The 22,596-nt window shown below is 43.3% G+C and overlaps 1 protein-coding gene across 8 annotated transcripts in view; it reads left to right on the forward strand.

The window, feature by feature from the left end:
• Nucleotides 1-22,596, forward strand: part of LOC129835211 (neurexin-2-like) — a 616,507-nt gene that overhangs the window by 587,558 nt on the left and 6,353 nt on the right. For all 8 annotated transcript variants that reach the window (XM_055900712.1, XM_055900716.1, XM_055900714.1 and 5 more), the window contains one exon: nucleotides 18,422-18,595. In XM_055900712.1, the coding sequence (XP_055756687.1) occupies nucleotides 18,422-18,595 (174 nt within the window). The remainder of the gene's footprint in view (nucleotides 1-18,421; nucleotides 18,596-22,596) is intronic.

The following is a 22,596-nucleotide window of genomic DNA, read 5'->3' on the forward strand; positions in this document are numbered from 1 at the left end:
TTCCAACAATGGCAATTTAGCCAATTAACCTTTCTGTAATGACACCTGCAGTAGTGCTAAAACATAATTACTTGTGTTAAAACGTCTCGGTCGGTATGCTGTGGAGGCATCACATCATCATTAGCACGAGGAAGGGAGAGGAGACACCCACACTTTAGAGCTAGCGCTAATGACTAGCAGGCTAGCATCGCCAATACATAAAGTTCACTAGTTGGAATGACACCCTCGCTATAGAATCGATTAGCACCAAGCGGTAGGTTAAGATCAGAGTAAAGGTGAAAAGAAAACGTTGAGTAATTGTGTCCTGCTGTACTATGTCTTATTTCTGTTGGCGCTCTGAAAATAAATTGGTCTGTAGCATTGGAGCCAATACTACTATGTTACTCTATTTTTGTGGTAGGTCTCTCCGTTGCCAAGAAGGACTTAACCCTGACTGGTTGGTGTTTGCTGGTTGTCGGTGGTTACAGAGGAGCGGGACCAGATGATTGGCTGGGTCCCTGAAGTAGGCACGTTGTGTTGGTGCTCGTTGGTGACGTGTGGTCCTGGTTGATGTCTTTAACTAGCTGTGGCCATGTGCCGCCCACACATCCCCTGGCCGCTAAATTGGGCCTGCATCGATCAGCACCCCTTACCCTAATGGCTATCGACCATCAACCCAGAGGAGAGGGAGACACCAAGTGTGTTTGTGTATGTGGGGGGCTCAGTGTATGACTGTGATCTGACTTTGTATGTGGGTGGGAGGTGGGGGGGAGTGGGGATGGGGGTGAGAGTGCCGTGTGTGTGTGTGTGTGTGACTACTCGCCAACCTTGTGATTACACAATCTTAAGCACATACTGTAACAGTATTGTTCAATATGGCTTTTGACTCTATTGACGACAATGCCACAAATGCCAATGCACACTCAGCCTTGACCACAGTGGCACCAACACAATTGACATTATACATCCATTCAAACCCCATTGTGTCAGGCATGACGCACATGTAAGACACTGCCAATTGAGCACCTTCCAATGCTACACACGTGTCCTCATGTCTAAAGGGGATATTGCTCCTCCATTATTCTGGTGGAGAGGAAATGTCATTTCTACAATGTCAGGTCTATTCCATTATGTGGGGAAAAATAGATTTCGCCTCCCTCTCTTCTCTCCTCCCTCGCTCCATACAGAGTAGCTCTGTGCGGTCCACTCGCAGTGGGGGAGCGACGGGAGGAGTAGAGGGCTGGTAATTGAATGTGAGTTGTGAAGTATCACGGAGTATCCCCATGGAAAACTGGGGTAGAGAAGAAGTGCATTTTTATCTAACATCATGCGGCCTTCCACCGGGAATTCTCTGTTTGTTGAAACATAACTTGTTTTTAAGGCCTATTAAATGAAGGGGGAGCTTTAAGCCAACCTAATGGAATGGCATCTTACGTATCTTTCACACATAGAGATACACATACAGGCATACATATGCAGAGACGGCATCGATGTTTATCATTAGCATGTAGGAGAGAGGAGGAAGGACACAATTTCGTTTTTGCCATTCGACATTCAGCCTTTTCATATCTGTTCCTCTCAGAGATAGTTTATTTGACAGAGAGATGACTATGTGTACATAACATGATAATACAATAATTATTATGTAATGTGTACCCATTATGAACATGTGGTTTATTTGACAGACAGATGACAGTATATGTATGAGACAGATTTCTGTATGAGACAGGCCGGATTTCTGATTTCCATTTTGAGAGAGAAGTGAAAGGTGTGCAGAGATTTGATTTGATGAAGATGTGCTGAAGCAGAGCTTGCGTGTATTTGCATAATCATCTCAAATAACTCCATTGGTATCCTATAAGCGTATTAGGATGTAGTTAATTTTCCCTTTTGTAATGAGTATCAACATAATCTACAAGGTCATAATCAACGTTGGCAGAACTTTCATGATCAACATCATCAAATGGTTTCTCCCCGCCTCACTCCTATAAATATGTATTATTATGCAATTATATATCTTACTATCCCCCTCTCTTATGCCTTTCTACCTCCCAGGCAGTGCTCTGTGAATAAGTGATAGGCAAGCCGCTTGAGTGCTGCGATTGAGCAGTGTTTTAAATTTTTCCACTGACCTGTGGTAGACCACAATTTACTGTGGTATTACTCAGAGCAGTGGCCATTTTCCCTCCCTCCCTCCTCCCTGCTTCTCCTCGCCTGCTGGCTGCTAGAGTTCTGTTGAAAACGGAGGGAGAGGAAAGACACTTTTCTGGAGCACGTGAGTGTGCTGCGTGTCTGTTAGAGACACTAGTAGAAACCATGTGTGTGTTGTGTGTCTGTTAAAGCAGGTAACAAAATAAAGACCTGAAATCAATGACTCCCATTAGGGGATATAAGCAGGTACATTGAGGATAGCTGTGGGTTAAGGTTTAGCAGAGGACAAACACTTTGTTCAAAATGTTCTCCTTTGTTGTGCTGGTCTTTGTCACATCGATCTCCACCGGAGCGAATCGCGTTTGGCGAGTGGTTGGCGAAAGCAGAGTTTCATAAAGCGTTTCACAATGAGTTCAGGGTTACCTTGAGTCATTGATTTTGCTGTGTAGTTCAGCCATAACAAAATGGCCGCCTTTCCCTGTGTTTTGGTTTGTGTGGGAGAGTGTGTTGACCACCAGTGGATAGCAGCACATTATCCAGTTTGTTGCCCTATACTGCTGACTACTACAGCGCAGTGAGGCGAGCAGAGGGGAGGAGAGGGGAGGGCAGTTGATTTAGGAGACAACAACAGTGGCCAAATCCCCCATCAGTCATAATTCCCCAGCATCCGATAGGCTGGGCTCTTCCCTCTGACAGGGCTGCCCAGTAAAAATGTCCCCCTGACGGACGGGCGTTGTCGCACTTGTGTTTTAACAGGCGCGTGTCCCCCTCTCCATCACCCTGCTGACAGCCCTCTCACGAGAGAGAGAGTGAGAGAGAGAGAGAGAGAGAGAGAGAGAGAGAGAGAGAGAGAAAAATATATATATAGATACATAGCGAGATATAGCAAGGGAGAGAAAGCAGGCATGGAACTGTGTAATGACGCCTGTCAGTTTTACTCTATCCAATCTTGGAGAGTGTCACAGTTAAACAGAGGCCTCCATTCAGTGCAGTTGAAAAGCTCTCAAGGTCTGGCTGTTAGCAGTTAGACCTGACAAACATCTCTCAATAGGAGCGTGAATGTGGAGGCACAGCCTGTACTATTGGAGACTGTTGTGGAGGTATTGTGTGGAAACGTGAGTGAGAACTAGGGATTTTGTCCCGAGCTGTTGGATCAGGGAGTTGAAGACATGAGAGAGGCTATTGGAGAGTGTAGGCGTGTCACTTTGCTGTGTGTGTGTGTGTGTGTGTTCACAGACTACAAAGAGAGAGAGACAAACACACACACACACAGTGTGTGTATAAAGAGCTTTGATGCATGTCAGCCAGACTGCCCACAGGAGCAGCATTTATAGCCCATGGAGACTGCTCTCTCCTGGGCTTAGCTGCCCGAGAAGGCCTGTAGCTATGGTGCCCTTCCCCAAGATACTGCTTCACTGATGCCCCACTTAGTAACATGCCTGGGTGGGAAGAACCATGTGGGCCAGGGAGGCTGTATGGCTAGTCATTGTGAAAGAGAGTGGATTTGGAGCAGATGAGACACTCCTACTTGGCATGCCTGCGTTCGCTCTTTCTCTCTCTCTCTTCTACCTCTTTCTTTTTCTGACTCCTCTCTCTCTCTTTCTCGCTCTGCCTCATCTCCCTCTCCCTCCCTCCATTTCATCCTCTCCTTCACCTCTCTTGACTAGACTGGAGGGCACTGGATATACAGAGCACCCAGGTGATTTCATTGTGTAGGGCACTCAGAACTGGGCTGCCAAAGAAAGGATAAATCCACTGAGGTATGTCTGTGTGTGTGCGTGCGTGTATGTAGAACAATGGCGGAATGACGCCCAGGTGTGTGAGCAAGGGAAGGGGGTTGAGTACTGCCACAAAGCAGAATGTCGACGTGACAGAAATGCTGTCCTTTTTGTTGTGGTTCTATTGTACTGTGTGGAGGCCATTTCTGACATACACAACAACACCTATCAAAATGGCATCAGAGATTCCCTAGAGAGAACCAGAAAGTGCACATGTCACCAATTAAAGTAGCCTAATGAACAGAGTGGGATGAACTTTCCAACGTATCATTTGAAACTACATTTCTAAATTCACCTGCAGGTATAGGCAAATATTTTAGCTCGTTTTGAATCCCTACACATGGAGTTGTCACACTCACTCACAAGCACAATATGGGACACAATAATAATAATAATAATAATAATACAACCGATAATTTGGTTTCATCAGTTAACACTCCAAGCGGCGACAACATTCATTTACTGCAATCAGCTTGTTGTGGCACTCTGCCGAGTCGAACTGCAATGTAATTTACAATCAAAGATTCCCTGCCTGCTCCTATACAATACTCCCATTGATGTCCTCCAGCCTTGGCCCTCTACTGCACAGCTTCTGCCAGCCATTCATCCAGTGTGCGTGTGTGCGTATGTGTGTGTGTGTGTCAGCATCAACGTCCATTCAATTTGTGTCAATTAGAGGCAGTTAGCGCCAGCCAGACAAATACTCTCTTCTTGTGATGGCTGGAGGAAAATCAACAAGGTTGCCAATAAACCAGATAGCTGGAGGGAGAGGTTTATAATAGACTTTTTAATGAGACTTAATGTTTGTTTCTGTGTTAGGGAGGCAATTTGAGGGGACAGTGTCTAAGGAGTATCTTTGGATTTCACAGTAGCCTTGGTCTAAGGGACAGCTGATTGACAAAAGCAGTCTATTTTAGGGAAATGTGCCGAGAAAATGGTACAATATAGAGTATCATCATTCTGAATTGAGATGATACTGTAAGTGAGTTGATTGACTGCAGGTCAAGTGAACTAAGGTTAGTCAGTGCCATAGTTTAGTTGATTAGGATCTCCATTAACTGCTGCACGTGCACTCTTCCTGAGCTCCACATAAAACATACAAATACATGACTAGGTACAGAACAGTTGTAAGGCCTGGGTGTCGGAGTGCGGAGTCAACACGCAGGAAACAGCAGGTGCCAATACAAAATGTTCTTTAATGAACACGGACCAACTAGTCCACCCTATTAACACACTGGGTGTACAATATAACCAACCCCAGACACGGGGTAAAAGAACTCAGTCCAGAAAACATGTAGCACACAATCAACACCACTACTTACAAACAAACAATCCCGCACAAAGAAACGTGCGGGCCGGCTGACTAATAAGCCCAACTAATTAACCCTAATACACCACAGGTGAACCCAATAACCACATAGGGAGGGGGAGAAAAGGATCAGTGGCAGCTAATAGGCCGGTGACGACGACCGCCGAACGCCACCCGCACGGGAAGGAGAGCCTGCCTCGGTCGAAGTCGTGACAACAGTTATAGAGAAGAACAACATAAGATCTAAAACTGTACCATAGAAACGCATAATAACTTAGAGGAAAAACAAAAAGGAAATGGATGAGCTTTTTCAACAAATATCAAGTGTAATATATTATAATAATAAAGCAAACTTGATGGAAAATGGGGAAAAATGCACCAATTGTTTTTTTTCATCTTCAACATGCTACCAAAAACGATTTACTGAAACTTGTTACAAATGATGGAGTCACATATGATTCACCAAATTATATTTTGAAAGAGGAAGCAAAGTACTTTAAGCATATGTTTTTGTTTCAGTCTCCTCCATCTCCTCTAACCGAAGCTAATTGTATCGATTTTTTCTATTAGTATTGTAAAATTAACAGCCAGGTGAAATTAGGTGAAATTACAGAGGAGGAACTTCTTTATGCAATTAAAGCCTTTAAGTCTGGGAAAACTCCAGGGTTGGATGGCATACCAGTTGAGGTATACCAAACCTTTTTTGATATACTGAGAGGATCGTTAGTAGCATGTTTAACTCCTATGTAAACTCAACAAGGTCTGATTTCATTATTACTGAAACAGGATACAAGTGGGAAATCCAGTCCATTAAAGAAATTGGAGGCCCCTTACACTTCAGTGTTGTGATGCAGAAATTCTAGCAATGTATAGCGCATAGAATTAAAAAGGTATTGTTGGACATTATTCATTCTAATCAGACAGGTTTTTTACATGGACGATAAATTGGAGATAATATGAGGCAAGTACTGGAAATAATAAAACACGATCAAAATCAAAAATCTGGGAAACCAGGCCTGCTATTCATAGCGGACTTGAAAAGGCTTTTGATAAAGTACGACTGGAGTTTATATATAAATGCCTGGAACATTTCAATTTTGGAAAATCTCTTATAAAATGGGTTAAAATCATATATAGTAACCCTAGGTGTAAAATAGTAAATAATGGCTACTTCTCAGAAAGTTTTAAATTGTCAAGAGGAGTTAAACAAGGTTGTCCACTATCGGCATATCTATTTATTATGACCATCGAAAAGTTAGCTATTAAAATTAGATCCAACAATAATATCAAGGGATTAGTAATGCAGGGATTAAAAACAAAGGTGTCATTGTATGCTGATGATTCATGTTTTCTTTAAATCCACAACTTGGATCCCTCCACAGCCTCAGAGGATCTAGATATTTTCTCTAACCTCTCTGGATTACAACCAAGTGATGATATGATGTATTGGATCGCAAAAAAATAGCACCTTTACTTTACCATGTAGTTTACTAATAAAATGGTCTGATGGTGATGTGGATATACGCGGTATACATATCCCAAAATAAATAAATGATCTCACTCTAATACATTTTTATAGAAAGTTAGCAAAAATAGATAAGATCTTGCTACCATGGAAAGGTAAATACCTTTCTATTTTTGAAAAAATCTCCCTGATTAACTCTTTAGTCATATCCCAGTTTACCTATTTGCTTATGGTCTTGCCTACACCTAGCAAACCGTTTTTTTTATTATATGAGAAAAATATATTCAATTTCATTTGGAACGGCTAGCCAAACAAAATTAAACAGGCCTTTTTTATATAATGAATATGAATTCCGAGGGCAGAAAGGATTAAATATTAAAACATTAGACCTCTCACTAAAGGCTTCAGTCATACAAAAGTTATACTTAAATCCAAACTGGTTCTCTAGAAAATTAGTAAGAATGTCTCACCCTACATTATGTTCAAGAAAGGCATTTTTCCCTTTATTCATATTACAACTTCTAACTTTCAGTTATTTGAAAAGGAAATCATCTCCCAAATATCGATATTTTTTAAAACAAGCCATAGACAGTTGGTTGCAATGTCACGATCGTGTGGTGGATTGATGGACCAAAACGCAGCATTTGGAAAGTAAGCCATCTTCTTTTATTTTAAAAGATGACGAAAAATAAACACGAAACACTTAATACAAACTAACAAAAACAACAAACGATCGTGAAGCTAATAAACGTCGTGCACATACAACAGGCTACAAACGTTCTGACATAGACAGAATTACTCACCATTATAGGACCAAGCGGCATGGAAAGCGGCAACAGGACCTACCTCCACAGGATTCATGGACATGGGAGGAGATACTGGATGGTAAGGGGCCGTGGGCTCAACCGGGAGAATATTGCCTTCCTCGTGAAGAGCTGGAGGCAGCTAAAGCCGAGAGGAGGCGATATGAGGAGGCAGCACGGAGACAAGGCTGGAAACCCGTGAGTACAACCCAAAAATTTCTTGGGGGGGGCCTTAAAGGGAGTGTGGCGAAGTCAGGTAGGAAACCTGCGCCTACTCCCTGTACTTACCGTGGAGAGCGAGAGTACGGGCAGACACCGTGTTACGCAGTAGAGCGCACGGTGTCTCCTGTACGCGTGCATAGCCCGGTTCGGTACATTTCAGCTCCACGTATCGGCCGGGCTAGACTGAGCGTTGAGCCGTATGTCATGAAGCCGGCCCAACGCATCTGGTCACCAGTGCGTCTCCTCGGGCCGGCGTACATGGCACCAGCCTTACGCATGGTGTCCCCGGTTCGCCTACATAGGCCGGTGCGGGTTATTCCACCTCCCCGCACTGGTCAGGCGACGGGGAGCATACAGCCAGGTAAGGTTGGGCAGGCTCGGCGTTCAAGGGAGCCAGTACGCCTGCACGGTCCGGTATTTCCGGCGCCACCTTCCCGCCCCAACCCAGTACCACCAGTGCCTCCTCCACGCACTAGCTATATGGTGCGTGTCTCCAGCCCTTTACCACCAGTGCCTAAACTACGCATCAAGCCTCCTGTGTGTCCCCAGAGTCCTGTGCGTCCTGTTGCTGCTCCCCGCACTAGCCCTGAGATGCGTGTCCCCAGCCCGGTGCCACCAGTCCCGGCACCACGCACCAGGCCTACAGTGCGCCTCAGCCGGCAGGAGTCTGCCGTCTGCACAGCGATGACTGAACTGCCCGTCTGCCAAGTGCCATCTGAGCCATCCGTCTCCCCAGCGACATCTGAGCCATCCATCTCCCCAGCGCCATCTGAGCCATCCGTCTCCCCAGCGCCGTCTGAGCCATCCGTCTGCAATGAGCCTGCAAAGCCGCCCGTCTGCCATGAGCCTGCAAAGCCGCCCGTCTGCCATGAGCCTACTGAGCCGTCCGCCAGACAGGAGCCGCTAGAGCCGCCAGCCAGACAGGAGCCGCTAGAGCCGTCCGTCAGACAGGATCTGCCAGAGCCGCCAACCAGACAGGATCTGCCAGAGCCGCCAACCAGACAGGATCTGCCAGAGCCGCCAACCAGACAGGATCTGCCAGAGCCGCCAATCAGACAGGAGCAGCCAGATCAGTCAGCCAGCCATGAGCAGCCAGATCCGTCAGCCAGCCATGAGCAGCCAGATCCGTCAGCCAGCCATGAGCAGCCAGATCCGTCAGCTAGCCATGAGCATCCAGATCCGTCAGCTAGCCATGAGCATCCAGATCCGTCAGCTAGCCATGAGCAGCCAGATCCGTCAGCTAGCCATGAGCAGCCAGATCCGTCAGCTAGCCATGAGCAGCCAGATCCGTCAGCTAGCCATGAGCAGCCAGATCCGTCAGCTAGCCATGAGCAGCCAGATCCGTCAGCTAGCCATGAGCAGCCAGATCCGTCAGCTAGCCATGAGCAGCCAGATCCGTCAGCTAGCCATGAGCAGCCAGATCCGTCAGCCAGCCATGAGCAGCCAGATCCGTCAGCCAGCCATGGGTCGTCCCTCGGTCCGGAGCTGCAGTCCCTCAGTCCGGTGCTGCAGTCCCTCAGCCTGGTGCTGCCCCTTACCCTGGTGCTGCCTCTTACCCTGGTACTGCCCCTCACCCTGGTACTGCCCCTTACCCTGGTACTGCCCCTTACCCTGGTACTGCCCCTTACCCTGGTACTGCCCCTTACCCTGGTACTGCCCCTTACCCTGGTACTGCCCCTTAGTCCGGAACTGCCCCTTAATGCAGTGTGGTTAATGTGGAGGGGGGTCATCTGGAGGAAGCTAAGGAGGCGGTTAGGGACTGTGGTGACGTGGGGACCACGACCAGAGCCGGAGCCGCCACCGTGGATGGAAGCCCACCCAGACCCTCCCCTAGACTGTGTAATGGTGCGCCCGGAGTTCGCACCTTAAGGGGGGGGGGTTATGTCACGCCCTGGCCTTAGTATTCTTTGTTTTCTTTATTATTTTAGTTAGGTCAGGGTGTGACATGGGGAATGTTTGTGTTTTGTTGGTTTTGGGTGTTTTATGGTAAAGGGGTTGTTGGGTATAGTATATGGGTTTGTGTGGAGTACATGTGTCTAGTGTTGTCTATGTATGTTTAGTTATCTAGGAGAGTCTATGGTTACCTGAATGAGTTCCCAATTAGAGACAGCTGATTTCGGTTGTCTCTGATTGGGAGCCTTATTTAGGGTAGCCATAGGCTCTCATTGGTTGTGAGTAATTGTCTATGTCAGAACGTTTGTAGCCTGTTGTATGTGCACGACGTTTATTAGCTTCACGATCGTTTGTTGTTTTGTTAGTTTGTATTAAGTGTTTCGTGTTTATTTTTCGTCATCTTTAAAAATAAAAGAAGATGGCTTATTTTCCTAAAGCTGCGTTTTGGTCCTTCAATCCTCCACACGATCGTGACATGCAATTTCAATTTAATCCACTATAAAAGACAGAACAAATAATACAACAAATATTGTGGTTAAACCCAAATATAGTAATTGATAAAAAACACATTATTGAAAAAAAATTGTTTTAACAAAAGTATAATCTTTGTAAATTATATATACGACAGGTGGAGTTGTCATACATGCAACTAACTCTACCCAAAATTACAACCAACTAATTGCGGCTATACCGCAAAAATGGAAGAGAAAAGTATACCAGTTTCATTAAAGGACCAACAAATTGACATCCGTGCCAATTCCATGGCACATGGTTTATGAATTGATACGCAAAATGATGCCCGATTCTAAACTTAAAATTATTATAGAGAATTCTTGCAAACAACAGAATTGTATTTATGTGGGGGATACAGCTGTCACGATCGTCTATGGGTGAGAGAGAGGACCAAGGTGCAGCGTGTGCAAAATACATTCTCTTTTATTTAGAGAAGGGAAAACACGAAACGAACACTGAATACAAACTAAACAAAACAACAAACGACCGTGAAGCTAAATGACGTAAGTGCATAGACAAGCAACAAACGTTCAACATAGACAATTACCCACATTAACCTAATGCCTATGGCTGCCTTAAATATGGCTCCCAATCAGAGACAATGAATGACAGCTGTCTCTGATTGAGAACCCTTCAGGCAACCATAGACTTACCTAGACAACTACACTAGACACTGCCTCATACACATACAACACCCCTAGACACTACAAAACACATACATTCCCCATGTCACACCCTGACCTAACTAAAATAATAAAGAAAACAAAGATAACTAAGGCCAGGGAAAGAAAGGGGAGGGTCCGGGGTGGGCCCCATCATGGCGGCGGCTCGGGTGCGGGACGTGGCCCCCACTCCACCATTGTCAATACCCGCTTTGGTAGCCTCCTCCAAATGGCCACCCTCCAAATTAACCCCACTGGATTAAGGGGCAACACCGGAATGATGGGCAGCTCCGGACTGAGGGGCGGCTCCGGACTGAGGGGCGGCTCCGGACTGAGGGGCGGCTCCGGACTGAGGGGCGGATCCTGGCTAGCTGGCTGGCGGATCCTGGCTGGCTGGCTCTGGCGGATCCTGGCTGGCTGGCTCTGGCGGATCCTGGCTGGCTCTGGCGGATCCTGGCTGGATGACGGCTCTGGCGGATCCTGGCTGGATGACGGCTCTGGCTGGTCATGGCTGGATGACGGCTCTGGCTGGTCATGGCTGGCTGACGGCTCTGGCTGGTCATGGCTGGCTGACGGCTCTGGCTGATCCTGGCTGGCTGACGGCTCTGGCTGATCCTGGCTGGCGGACGGCTCTGGCTGATCCTGGCTGGCGGACGGCTCTGGCTGATCCTGGCTGGCGGACGGCTCTGGCTGATCCTGGCTGGCGGACGGCTCTGGCTGATCCTGTCTGACGGTAGGCTCTAGCGGCTCCTGTCTGACGGTAGGCTCTAGCGGCTCCTTTCTGACGGTAGGCTCTAGCGGCTCCTGTCTGACGGTAGGCTCTAGCGGCTCCTGTCTGGCGGACGGCTCTGAAGGCTCATGGCAGATGGACGGACACCCTGACCTAACTAAAATAATAAAGAAAACAAAGATAACTAAGGCCAGGGCGTGACAACAACCTTCCCAGCTCTGCAGCAATTCAAATAAATAATCATACAAATTATGGATATCAAACATCTAGGTACATACAAGTGTCTTATTTTTCAACCAGCACAGGCTTCGTAAAATCAAAATTAGCGATTAAATATTCACTTACTTTTTGAATATCTTCCTCTGATTTGCAATCCCAAGGGTCCCAGCTACAACATGCATGGTTGTTTTTTTAGATAAAATCCTTCTTTATATCCTAAAAAGTGTGTTTAGTTGGCGCCATCGATTTGAGTAATCCAGTCGCTCAACATGCAGAGAAAATAATCCAAAAAGCTACCGCTAAACTTTGTTAAAACAATTCAAAATACTTTCTAACTGATTTCCAACTCTGACTCCCTGTACCAAAACTCAAAAGAAACAAGCCTAAAACCTTGAACAAAGACTGTTGACATCTAGTGGAAGCCATAGGAATTGCAATCTGGGAGCTGGAATTGCATAGGACCCATAGCTTTCTATTGAAAGTGCATGGGCTCTCAACAAAAACATTTCCGGTTGGTTTTTCTTTGGATTTCTGGCTACCATATCAATTGTTTTTTATAATCTCATACATTATTTTAACATTTCTACAAACTTCAAATAGTTTTCTATCCAATGGTACCAATTATATGCACATCCTGGCTTCTGGGCCTGAGTAACAGGCAGTTTACTTTGCATACGTCAGTCAGACAGGAAGTGGAGAAAAATAGACCATAGCCTGAAGGAGCATAGATGTGAGGGGTTGAATGGAGCTGAAGGTTGGGACTAATAACAACAAGATAACTAATGTAAAACATGCTGTGTCCGTAAAACGTAGATAGTTTAAGATCTTTTTTGAAAGAGTACAGTTTGCAAGATATGGCAAATATAAATCAAACCTGATGAACATCATACATATATGGGAGAGGATAAGGGTAGAGGAAGGACAAGAGTTAAAAACAAACAAATAAAACTATTGTAAAATAGTCTGTGTCCATAAAATGTATATAGTATGTATCAGCTGGAAATACAGGCCTATGTGTTGTCACTAGTTTTCTCCAATTCGGGGAGGGGAGGGGTGGTAGGGTTGGAGGGTAATAAAGGAAATATATATATTTTTTAAGATATGTATGGTTTTATATGCGTATGTATGTATATCTGTATATGTATATATTTTTGCAAAAAATATATGGGGGATTGGAAGTGATACAGACAATTACACTGATGGAAGCTACAATCTAGCTCTCAATATTAAAGCTGATCTACCCACTAAAAAAAAACATAAGAAATGATATTACATTCAAAACAAAATAGACACCAGGAGACAACAAAAATACTATTTACACAATATATATATCCAGAGTAGTGAGCGCATACATTTTCATACTTTTTTCGTACTGATCCCCTGTGGGAATCCAACCTACAATCCTTGCGTTGCAAGCATATACTGTACATCTTTATATTGTTATATACAGTACAGTTAAATTAGATATTTAGAATGAGCGGAGGCGCTGTGATACAATGTTTTTTTAATCTGTTTTTAAAAGACTATAGAAGAGTTGTGTAGACAAGTGTTTGACTACAGTACAAGCCTATTTAAAATATGAAGTCACCAGTGTACCAGACACAGGTGTTACTGAGCTTGCTCTTAGTGGCCCTCCAGGGGCCCTATCCCAGCAGCCCTCTCTCTGTCTGTCTGCTCAGATGCAGCACGGCCCTACCCAGGGGCCCCTGAGAAGTTGTTATGGTAACCGCAGATGCACAGTGGAAGTAGCCCCGGCCGTGTCTGAGAGGCTGTAATTGGTCCCCTCTGGTGGACCTCTAGACTCCGAGTGCATCCCAAATGGCACCCTTCTCGCCATTATAGTGCACAATTTTTTTTAACACAGCCCAATAGGCCCTGGTCAAAAGTAGTGCACTATATAAGGAATAGGGTGCCATTTGGGACGCAGAACCTGTGCACTAGAACATTCATCACTGCCTGGGCTGTGGAGGAGAATCAAAACACTAACCACAATTCTGTTACCTTATAAAACACTAAAAGAAGAAATAGAGCACAGAACATTCTCACAGTATCTCACGGAGGACCCATAATGGAGCACAGAACTCTCTTACTATGTCTCACAAAGGGATACATAGCCCAAAACCCGTACTCAAGCAAATATGACCTAAAACACTGGCCACAAAATGTCTTACTATGTTTCTAAGAGGAGTCGAAATACATTACAGAGCGCTCACACACAAAGAAAGAAAGTGCTCCTAACAGGCAAGAGGAAGGTTGACCCAAGAGAGGTGACATTCTGAGGGCACGGTGAGAGCCAGACAGAAGGAGAGAGGGGGAGTGAGAGGGAGAACGAGATCACTAATTACCACAGACCAATTACCAACCCAATGAAGGGACCCAGAGAGGAACGCAGCTGGAATGGGGCACACAATACCCCACACACACGTCTCTCAAAAAACAAAAACGTTGATACAAATGAAGGTTAGTTCTCCTCATCCCGAATGCATTCAAGTCAGTCCCTTACTCTTGAAATGTCTGCTAACTTTTCAAAAACGGCTTACTTTTTGGAGTAAGTCAGCAATAAAAATGCATATTTGAGGAGCGATTCTTCTTCTCTACAATTTGAGGGCATCGTTCAGTTATGCAGCTAATGAATCCACAGTATTGATTAGAATGCCTTACAGCCTTGACTGAGATGCATTAAGTGTCAAACACACATTAGTTTTAGGAAGAGAACTGCGAACCATAATTGACTTATTCAATTTCTCTGACACTATTTGACCTAGTGGGCTTATTTCTTCTCTCAAAGCCAAAGATTAATTTTCGGGGCACTTTTATGAATGTAGTCCCCAGAGTTTTGCTGAATTTAGACAAAGGCGGCATGATGGCCCTGTATTTACTAGGGTTGCCCTTTTAGCCAATGGTTCCTTGGGAAATATATACCCACAATGTATTTTGTTTCATTTCAATGTGACTTCCTGGTTTAGATAAAGGATGAATGAAGAAATGATAAGAAATGCCAGGAGCAAAATAGTTGTTTTATTCTTATTGTACTTACATCAAAGGAGTTTTGATGCACTGATTCTTCATAATTTAGTTTGCCATTCTCACCAACGCCTTTTGCAATATCCTTTGAGTAGAAAAAACATACTTTTTAAACATAAAAATAAGAAATGGATAAAAAGAAAATGCATAAATATATATATATATATATATATATTTTTTTTTTACATACAATGGCTTTACTTTAGATAGTTATTAAAGATGGACAGTATTTAATTGGCCTATCTTCAATAACGGTCAATCTCTGGCTTGAAAAATCATAAATCCTCACCTCCCAAAGACATTGTTATGTGAATTTAAGAGCTCACAAAGGAATGTTGAAAGGAATACTGTGTCTGCGTCAAACATCAATCCCAATCCTGTGTACAGTAAGTACCCTTTCTCAGTCCCCTTAACGCAATGCCGTGAATCAGATCAGTGGAGACATGTTACATGCACTCTATTCCATAACTATGGGCATTTTCTCAGAGTGGAACTCGATCCCAGGAGTATTCCTCACCACTTATAGCTGGTTCTAAATGTCACGCCTTTGGTCCACTCCATTATGATGACCAGTGTTTACAGGCAGGCTACCTGAATCAACAGCTGTTGTGACATGACAGTCCTCCAATAGGAAGTGCCACTGCCAGCATGTCAATTTCTCAAGTCTTGTAACTGGATAGTGAGAGACTACAGAGAGAGTGCGAGAAGGTGGGGGGGGGGGGGGGGGGGGGGGGCAGTGACATCCACAGGGTAGCCTTAAAATCCCTATTTTTAGTTTATTTTCTCCAGTGCAGCTTTATCTATTTCCGACAGATGTTGTTTCTGTCGAACTGTTAAACTACATGTGCTGATTTGCAGTCTGCTCCCTCTGTTTTATTGATTTGGCCTCTCTGGTCGGTCTTAAATGGCTTTAGCACAGGAAAGACTCCCAAATGTCTGCAAAGCTTAATTGATTACAAATGATATCAATTCAATTATTTCTCATACTCTTTGAATATTCATTTCATTTTCTCCCCCTATTTTTTGTTTTATTTTGAACTTTTGTATTTTTTTTAAATCAAATTTTTAAATGTTTTACAATTATTTTTATATGTAATAGGCCTACTTCTTGATAGCTTGAAAATCAATGGCCAATAGCCATTTTCAACATATCAGAACATAGGCTTAATTAAAATAAACATTTAAAGGGACAATCTGCCGTTGCTACATCTATTTTTGGATTTATACATTAACGATTTGTAGGCCTACCCATTTATTCTTGAATAATATAACTTATAAATGCCTCATGAGCTTAGGTCAACTGTTGTACCCCATCATAACCCAAAGCTTATTTTACATTGTTCGTAAACAAAGTAGTTATAAACAAACACTATATAGCCGAAACATGATTAAAACTGTAATTCTGATATCATGACTGGTCAGTTCTTGCATCCATAGAGCTGTATACATTTGAGTGGTTACATTTCTCCAGCCCCATCCCTCAACTTTTTACAGAAACAGGGGCGTGGAAAATGTGTTATTGTTTCAACTGGAGAATCCCCCTTTTGACAAATAAAGACATTAGGAAAGAAAAAACTCCACATAGTCATAGACCATTCTATATCTACATGCACGCTTGCCTAATCAATCCACAAATATTCTACTGTGTTAAGAACAGGTCGGCGACACAGAAAGTGTAGGTCTAAGTTCAACTCTTCTTCCAAAATGTCTACTCGCGTGTAGTTTTGTATAATAATGTTGGTTGTCTAGCAGTAGGAATGTGCTGTAAAACACCAGAATGATAAATAAACATTAGCAAACATTTGCTGTGAGGGGAGAAATTGAGTGATGAACCAGTGGGCTGGATTCTATCAAATCAGTCACAGCTGTTTATTCAATCTTTGTTTACAAACTATTTCCTGCACACAGACTTTCATTATAAAATCTAAAGTCATGCTTGAGAGGGCATCTACCTGCAATAGGAGTAGAGTAGGCTAGTCGTAGTCTTTACAGTAGCCTAGGGCCAGGCTACACAAAGCCAATCATTTTTTATATCACACACAAGCGCATAGGGCCTATTAAAAATAGGCGGGAAACGATTCAGTGCGCTAGGTTCCCCTTCAACACCCGATTTGTTGTCAGTGAAATATCAAAATAAGACACAACAGACAGAATAAATAATATTGTCACGAGGTAAATGTTGAAATTGAATTGCAGTGGTGGGAGAAAAAAAAATGTCATACTTAGTAAAAGAGTAAAAGTAAAGATACGTTACAAGAAAATTACTCAGGTAAAAGTGAAAGTCACCAAATAAAATACTACTTGAGTAAAAGTCTAAAAGTATTTGGTTTTAAATGTACTTAAGTAGCACTTAAAAGTATTTTTACTTAAGTACTTTACACGACTGTTGAATTGTAATAACGGCTGTAGTACATACATGATTGTATTTTAATCAGGTTTTCAAAAGGTTAGCTAGAAGCATGGGTTTCGATTCAGTCACCAAAAACAATGTGCATTTCGTCTTCATGAGGCCGTCTTTATGTGCTCACTCATGTTGATGCAATGCTACCTACACATGTTCTTGAACCTAACATGAGTGCAGGCGATTGAGCCAACAACAACATTGTTGAGATTTGCTTGATGTTTTTCATTTCGTTTTTGAAGCAATCAATTAGACTACACTTGCCTCTGCACATTTATTACAGTTATATAGCCAAGAATAGCCTACTTTTTCAGCCAGCTGCAAGCACATGAAACAGGTGGAATAGATGGAATACTACGACCATGTTAGTTTGCTGCAGGGCCATGCAGACCTTTCAGGGTGCAGGTGCAAGGGGAAAAAAGGCACCTACCCCCATATCTCAAAATTCCTAACATACCAAATGCCTCTGTAGCAAACATTTTTAATTCCAGATGCCCATTCCAGATGCCTATTTATTTCTGCAACAACACACTCATTCATCAACACAAATTGTGAGCAAGCTATACAGTGCCTCCCAAAGACGTGATTGACATCGGGAAAAGGGGGTGGGCTATCAGTTGATTGTGATTTACCTCTTTGTCTTTCTGCCTCTCTACTGTGCAGACCAGACAGAATATTGATGATGTAGGTTAAAAGCTGTACTGTTGATATTTAAACTAGGTAGCTAGCTACACACACTCGACCGGTGACCAAATCTCTGACGCCATGTACTGTATGTTTGCATACCAGGCGTGGGCCATCTCTGTACAGGGTACTCTGGGGAAAAAGGCCCAACCGGTTGTGCAAGCTCCATACAGGGCAGATCAAATGGCACAACAAACCAATGGACAGGGTGGGGAGTGGCAACGACTTGTGGGTTCGGAACAACAATGACAAAACATTTATACCTAAAAAACATTTTTTGGGGGGGTGAGGGGGGGATTACAAATAACACATTTTCACAATGATTATTGAACCAGTCATTTCCTCCTCTAGGCCAGTAGCCTAACTTATACCTGGAAAATGTACCTGTATTTTCAGAGATGCATAGCTTTCAGGAGGAAACACCACTAGTCCTTGCATGTGGCTGCAGTAATAGCTAGTCAATACCTTTCTCGGGAGGCTTTCTTAAAGTCCACCCCACTACAAATCATAGCCAAGATATTGTGCATTGTGAGTTTGATCGTATGTAGGCCAGTTTTCCTCACATTGTTATTGTCTTCTCCTCTCCAGGGGAGCTGTACATCGGTGGTGTGGGGAAGAGCATGTACAACAGCCTGCCCAAGCTGATCGCGTCCCGGGACGGGTACCAGGGCTGCCTGGCCTCGGTGGACCTCAACGGGAGACTGCCAGACCTGATCGCAGATGCCCTCCACAGGGTGGGCCAGGTGGAGCGAGGCTGCGACGGTGAGTTGGTGCTCACACACACATATGCACATATTGTACATGCACGAGGATGCACGCAAGTTCACACACACATACACACACACACATATACACAAACCACACACATGCAAATACATGCACACACACACAGACAAACACACATTATGCCCATGTATGCACACACACAAGTGTGAACGCATGCACAAACACATGCAATATATACACACACACACACACGCTTGGCATTCACCAGGGGCGGACTGGGACAAGAATCTGGCCCTGGCATTTTATCTTCCCCAGCCCACATCACTGCGATCCGCCAACTCACGCATGTTTGCCTCCCAGTTGTGCTGTCTATCTATCTCAGCATCTTCTCTGCTGTCACTCTGTGTGTCTTCTTGTTATCTGTCTGTCTCTGCTTTATACGTTATAAAAGCCAAGCTAATGACTTAGGCTATATTGCAAATTAGTGCTTGGTATATCAGTTCCCCTGAATCAACACCTACCCTACGTGTTAATGACTATTACAGGGCTGCAGACTAACATGTTCCCCCGGTGTCACTGGTGAAACTAACTTCCGCAGTTGGTGATCACCAGTGACATCATTTGGTCGGACCCAAGAGAGTAATCACATGTAATCATGAGTAATCACCTTATAAAGTCATTTGTAGTGCTTTATTAAGACCACCAAATAGACTAGTTGAGGTATTCAAGAAATACGCTGTTTCATCTAACACGTCCAAGCAATCATGCACGATTCAAGATATTTTATTTTATGCGCAACCTAATCCAGTGACTGTCATGAATTGTGGGTTGACAATTAGACTATAGTTGCTAAATTCTACTGTTTAAATAGGACTCCAGAATTTCCAGGTTATTGTTTGGTTTTTTTTCCCATTAGAGCTGAATTACATTCGTCTTTATGTACACTAAATAATAGTAAATAATAAAACACATTTAACTAGATCGCTAACTGTAAATATAATACCTACTGCTAGTAGCCATGTAGTCATGATCCCAACAGCAAATTGAATGTCCTAATAAAACTTGCAGTTGTAGGCTACTACCCATGAAACCTTCAGGCCTATGCCCTCTCAACGGCATATGCGCAAAGCCAAAATCAATATCTTGGTTGTAAAATAGTTGCTATTAAGTTGAGAATTATACATTATACCTACAGAAAGCTGAGACCATCCTCTCTTTAACAGGGACAAGGGTACAAAGCTTTCAAAGCTGTGTTTTTCCCGCAATTGCATTTTGAAATGTTATAATGATCAGACTGCATTTTTCTCTCAAGCGCATGGGTGGAGAGGAGAGTGGCTCGCTCATCACAGCAGCAGGCCCCAGCGATATAAGCGTTTTCATTACAGGAATCATGATAATGCACTTTACTGTTTTATCAAATCATGGTTTTAGCTGACCAAAAAACTGGACATTTTGAGTGCGGTGACCTTTCTACATTTATAGGTACCCTTTCCGGCTTTTACGATCCATGATCTTGGCTGTCTAATTAATGACAGAGTTGGAGCAGGTCTCTTTGCTGATGCCACATTTGACATTGAATGTGAGTTTGCTTGACCTCAGCTCAGTCTATCAGAAAACAGGGCTGGGCCATCTTGGTAGGGGGGGCCGGCCGTTGCCCACTAATCAGCCAAATGCTCATTATAGATTAGTATAACAAAGAAATTGCACAAAAACAGGCCCATGAGCTGCCTTTATCATATATAATTTTTTACTATGTAAAGAATATTTAGTACCAGTCAAAAGTTTGGACACACCTACTCAGTCAAGAGTTTTTCTTTATTTTTACTGTTTTCAACATTAGAAAATAACAGTGAAGACATCAAAACTATGAAATAACACATATGTAATCATGTAGTAACCAAAAAAAGTGTTAAACAAATGAAAATATATTTTACATTTTAGATTCCTCAAAGTAGCCACCCTTTGTCTTGTTGACAGCTTTGCACACTCTTGTCATTCTCTCAACCAGCTTCACCTGGAATGCTTTTCCAACAGTCTTGAAGGAGTTCCCACATATGCTGAGCACTTGATGGCTGCTTTTCCTTCACTCTGCAGTCGAACTCATCCCAAACCATCTCAATTGGGTTTAGGTCGGGTGATTGTGGAGGCAAGGTCATCTGATGCAGCACTCCATCACTCTCCTTCTTGGTCAAATATCCCTAACACACCCTGGAGGTGTGTTGGGTCATTGTCCTGTTGAAAAACAAATGATAGTCCCACTACAAACCAGATGGAATGGTATATCACTGCAGAATGCAGTGGTAGCCATGCCGGTTAAGTGTGTCTTGAATTCTAAATAAATCACTGACAGTGTCACCAGCAAAGCACCCTCACACCTCCTCCTCCATGCCTTATGGTGGGAACCACACATGCAGAGATAATTCCTTCACCTACTCTGCGTCTCACAAAGACACGGCGGTTGGAACCAATAATCTCAAATTTGGACTCATCAGACCAAAGGACAGATTTCCAACAGTCTAATGTCCATTGCTTGTGTTTCTTGTCCCAAGCAAGTATCTTCTTATTATTGGTGTCCTTTAGTAGTGGTTTCTTTGCAGCAATTAGACCATGAAGGCCTGATTCAACTGTCTTCTCTGAACAGTTGACGTTGAGATGTGACTGTTACTTGAACTCTGTGAAGCATTTATTTGGGCTGCAATTTCTGAGGTTGGTAACTCTAATAAACTTACTTTCCTGTGGCTGTCCTCATGAGATCCCTCATTCATCATAGCGCTTGATGGTTTTTGTGACTGCACTTGACGATACTTTTAAAGTTCTTGAAATGTTCCGCATTGGCTGACCTTCATGTCTTAAAGTAATGATGGACTGTCCTTTCTCTTTGCTTATTTGAGCTGTTCTTTCCATAATATGGATTGGTATTTTACCAAATAGGGCTATCTTCTGTCTAGCAGCCCTACCTTCAGTTGTGGTCACACCACAACTGAGAGAATGCCAAGAGTGTGCAAAGCTGTCATCAAGGCAAAGGGGGGCTACTTTGAAAAATATAAAATATAAAATATAATTTTTATGTTTTACACTTTTTTGGTTGCTATATTTTCCATGTGTTATTTCGTAGTTTTGATGTCTTCACTATTATTCTACAATGTAGAAAATAGTAAAAAATAAAGAAAAGGTAGGTATGTCCAGACTTTTGACTGGTACTGTATATATTTGTGTGTGTCAATTTCAACCAGCACACCCAACCGAAATATTGCCCAGCCCATCTGGCATTTGCCAGAATTGCCTGATGGCCAATCCACCCCTGACATTCATCTAGACTAACTTAGCAGACTTTACAATCCCATTTGAAGCTATTTTCTCCTCCCAGTCTCATCATACACAGGTGATCCTGAAGTTTGACACCTGCACCTACAGGTCCTTCTTCGTCTGTAACAGCCAGATATATAATTAGACTCCACCCTCAGACTCGGCGCTCAACGTATTTTTTTAGTCCCAGCTCTTTCCCCACTCCATTGCACCATAAAACCTACAAAGGGTATCTCTGCCTCTGTTATGGTCAGCCACCCTGTAGCGCTCACTGTGCAGTTTACAAGGACCACAGAGAGTAACTGTGGTAGTACCAGTTTCCGGCAGGGCTGCTTTTAAAGGCATTAGGTTTCTTGGAGGTGAAACTATGAGAAATCAAGGAGCCTATCATTGGGATTTTGAGATTCAGCATATATTTATTAAATTGTTGCAGTTTTTAAAAAAAGCCTGATTATTCGTCGTTGTTTGTGTATATTTTATCAAGTTTTCCTACTTTTTATTCCTTTTATTATCCTTTTTAATGTGGAACTTTGCATTGTACTGTGAAACTGCTTGAGGGGTTAAAATCCCGTTTGAAAACCTGCATTTTTAGCTTGTTCTTTAATTAGTGAGGCCTTTGTGTTTTATGTGCTTTGATTCAAGTATTTTATTGCTTTGTGTTTTTTCTTGTTTTTCTTGCTTTAAGTGTGTGGCTAAATACAGTTTGATTTGATATTGGATCTTTAATTGGT

This window comes from Salvelinus fontinalis, chromosome 36 (genome assembly GCF_029448725.1).
Source record: "Salvelinus fontinalis isolate EN_2023a chromosome 36, ASM2944872v1, whole genome shotgun sequence".
In the NCBI taxonomy this organism is placed as follows: Eukaryota; Metazoa; Chordata; class Actinopteri; order Salmoniformes; family Salmonidae; genus Salvelinus; species Salvelinus fontinalis.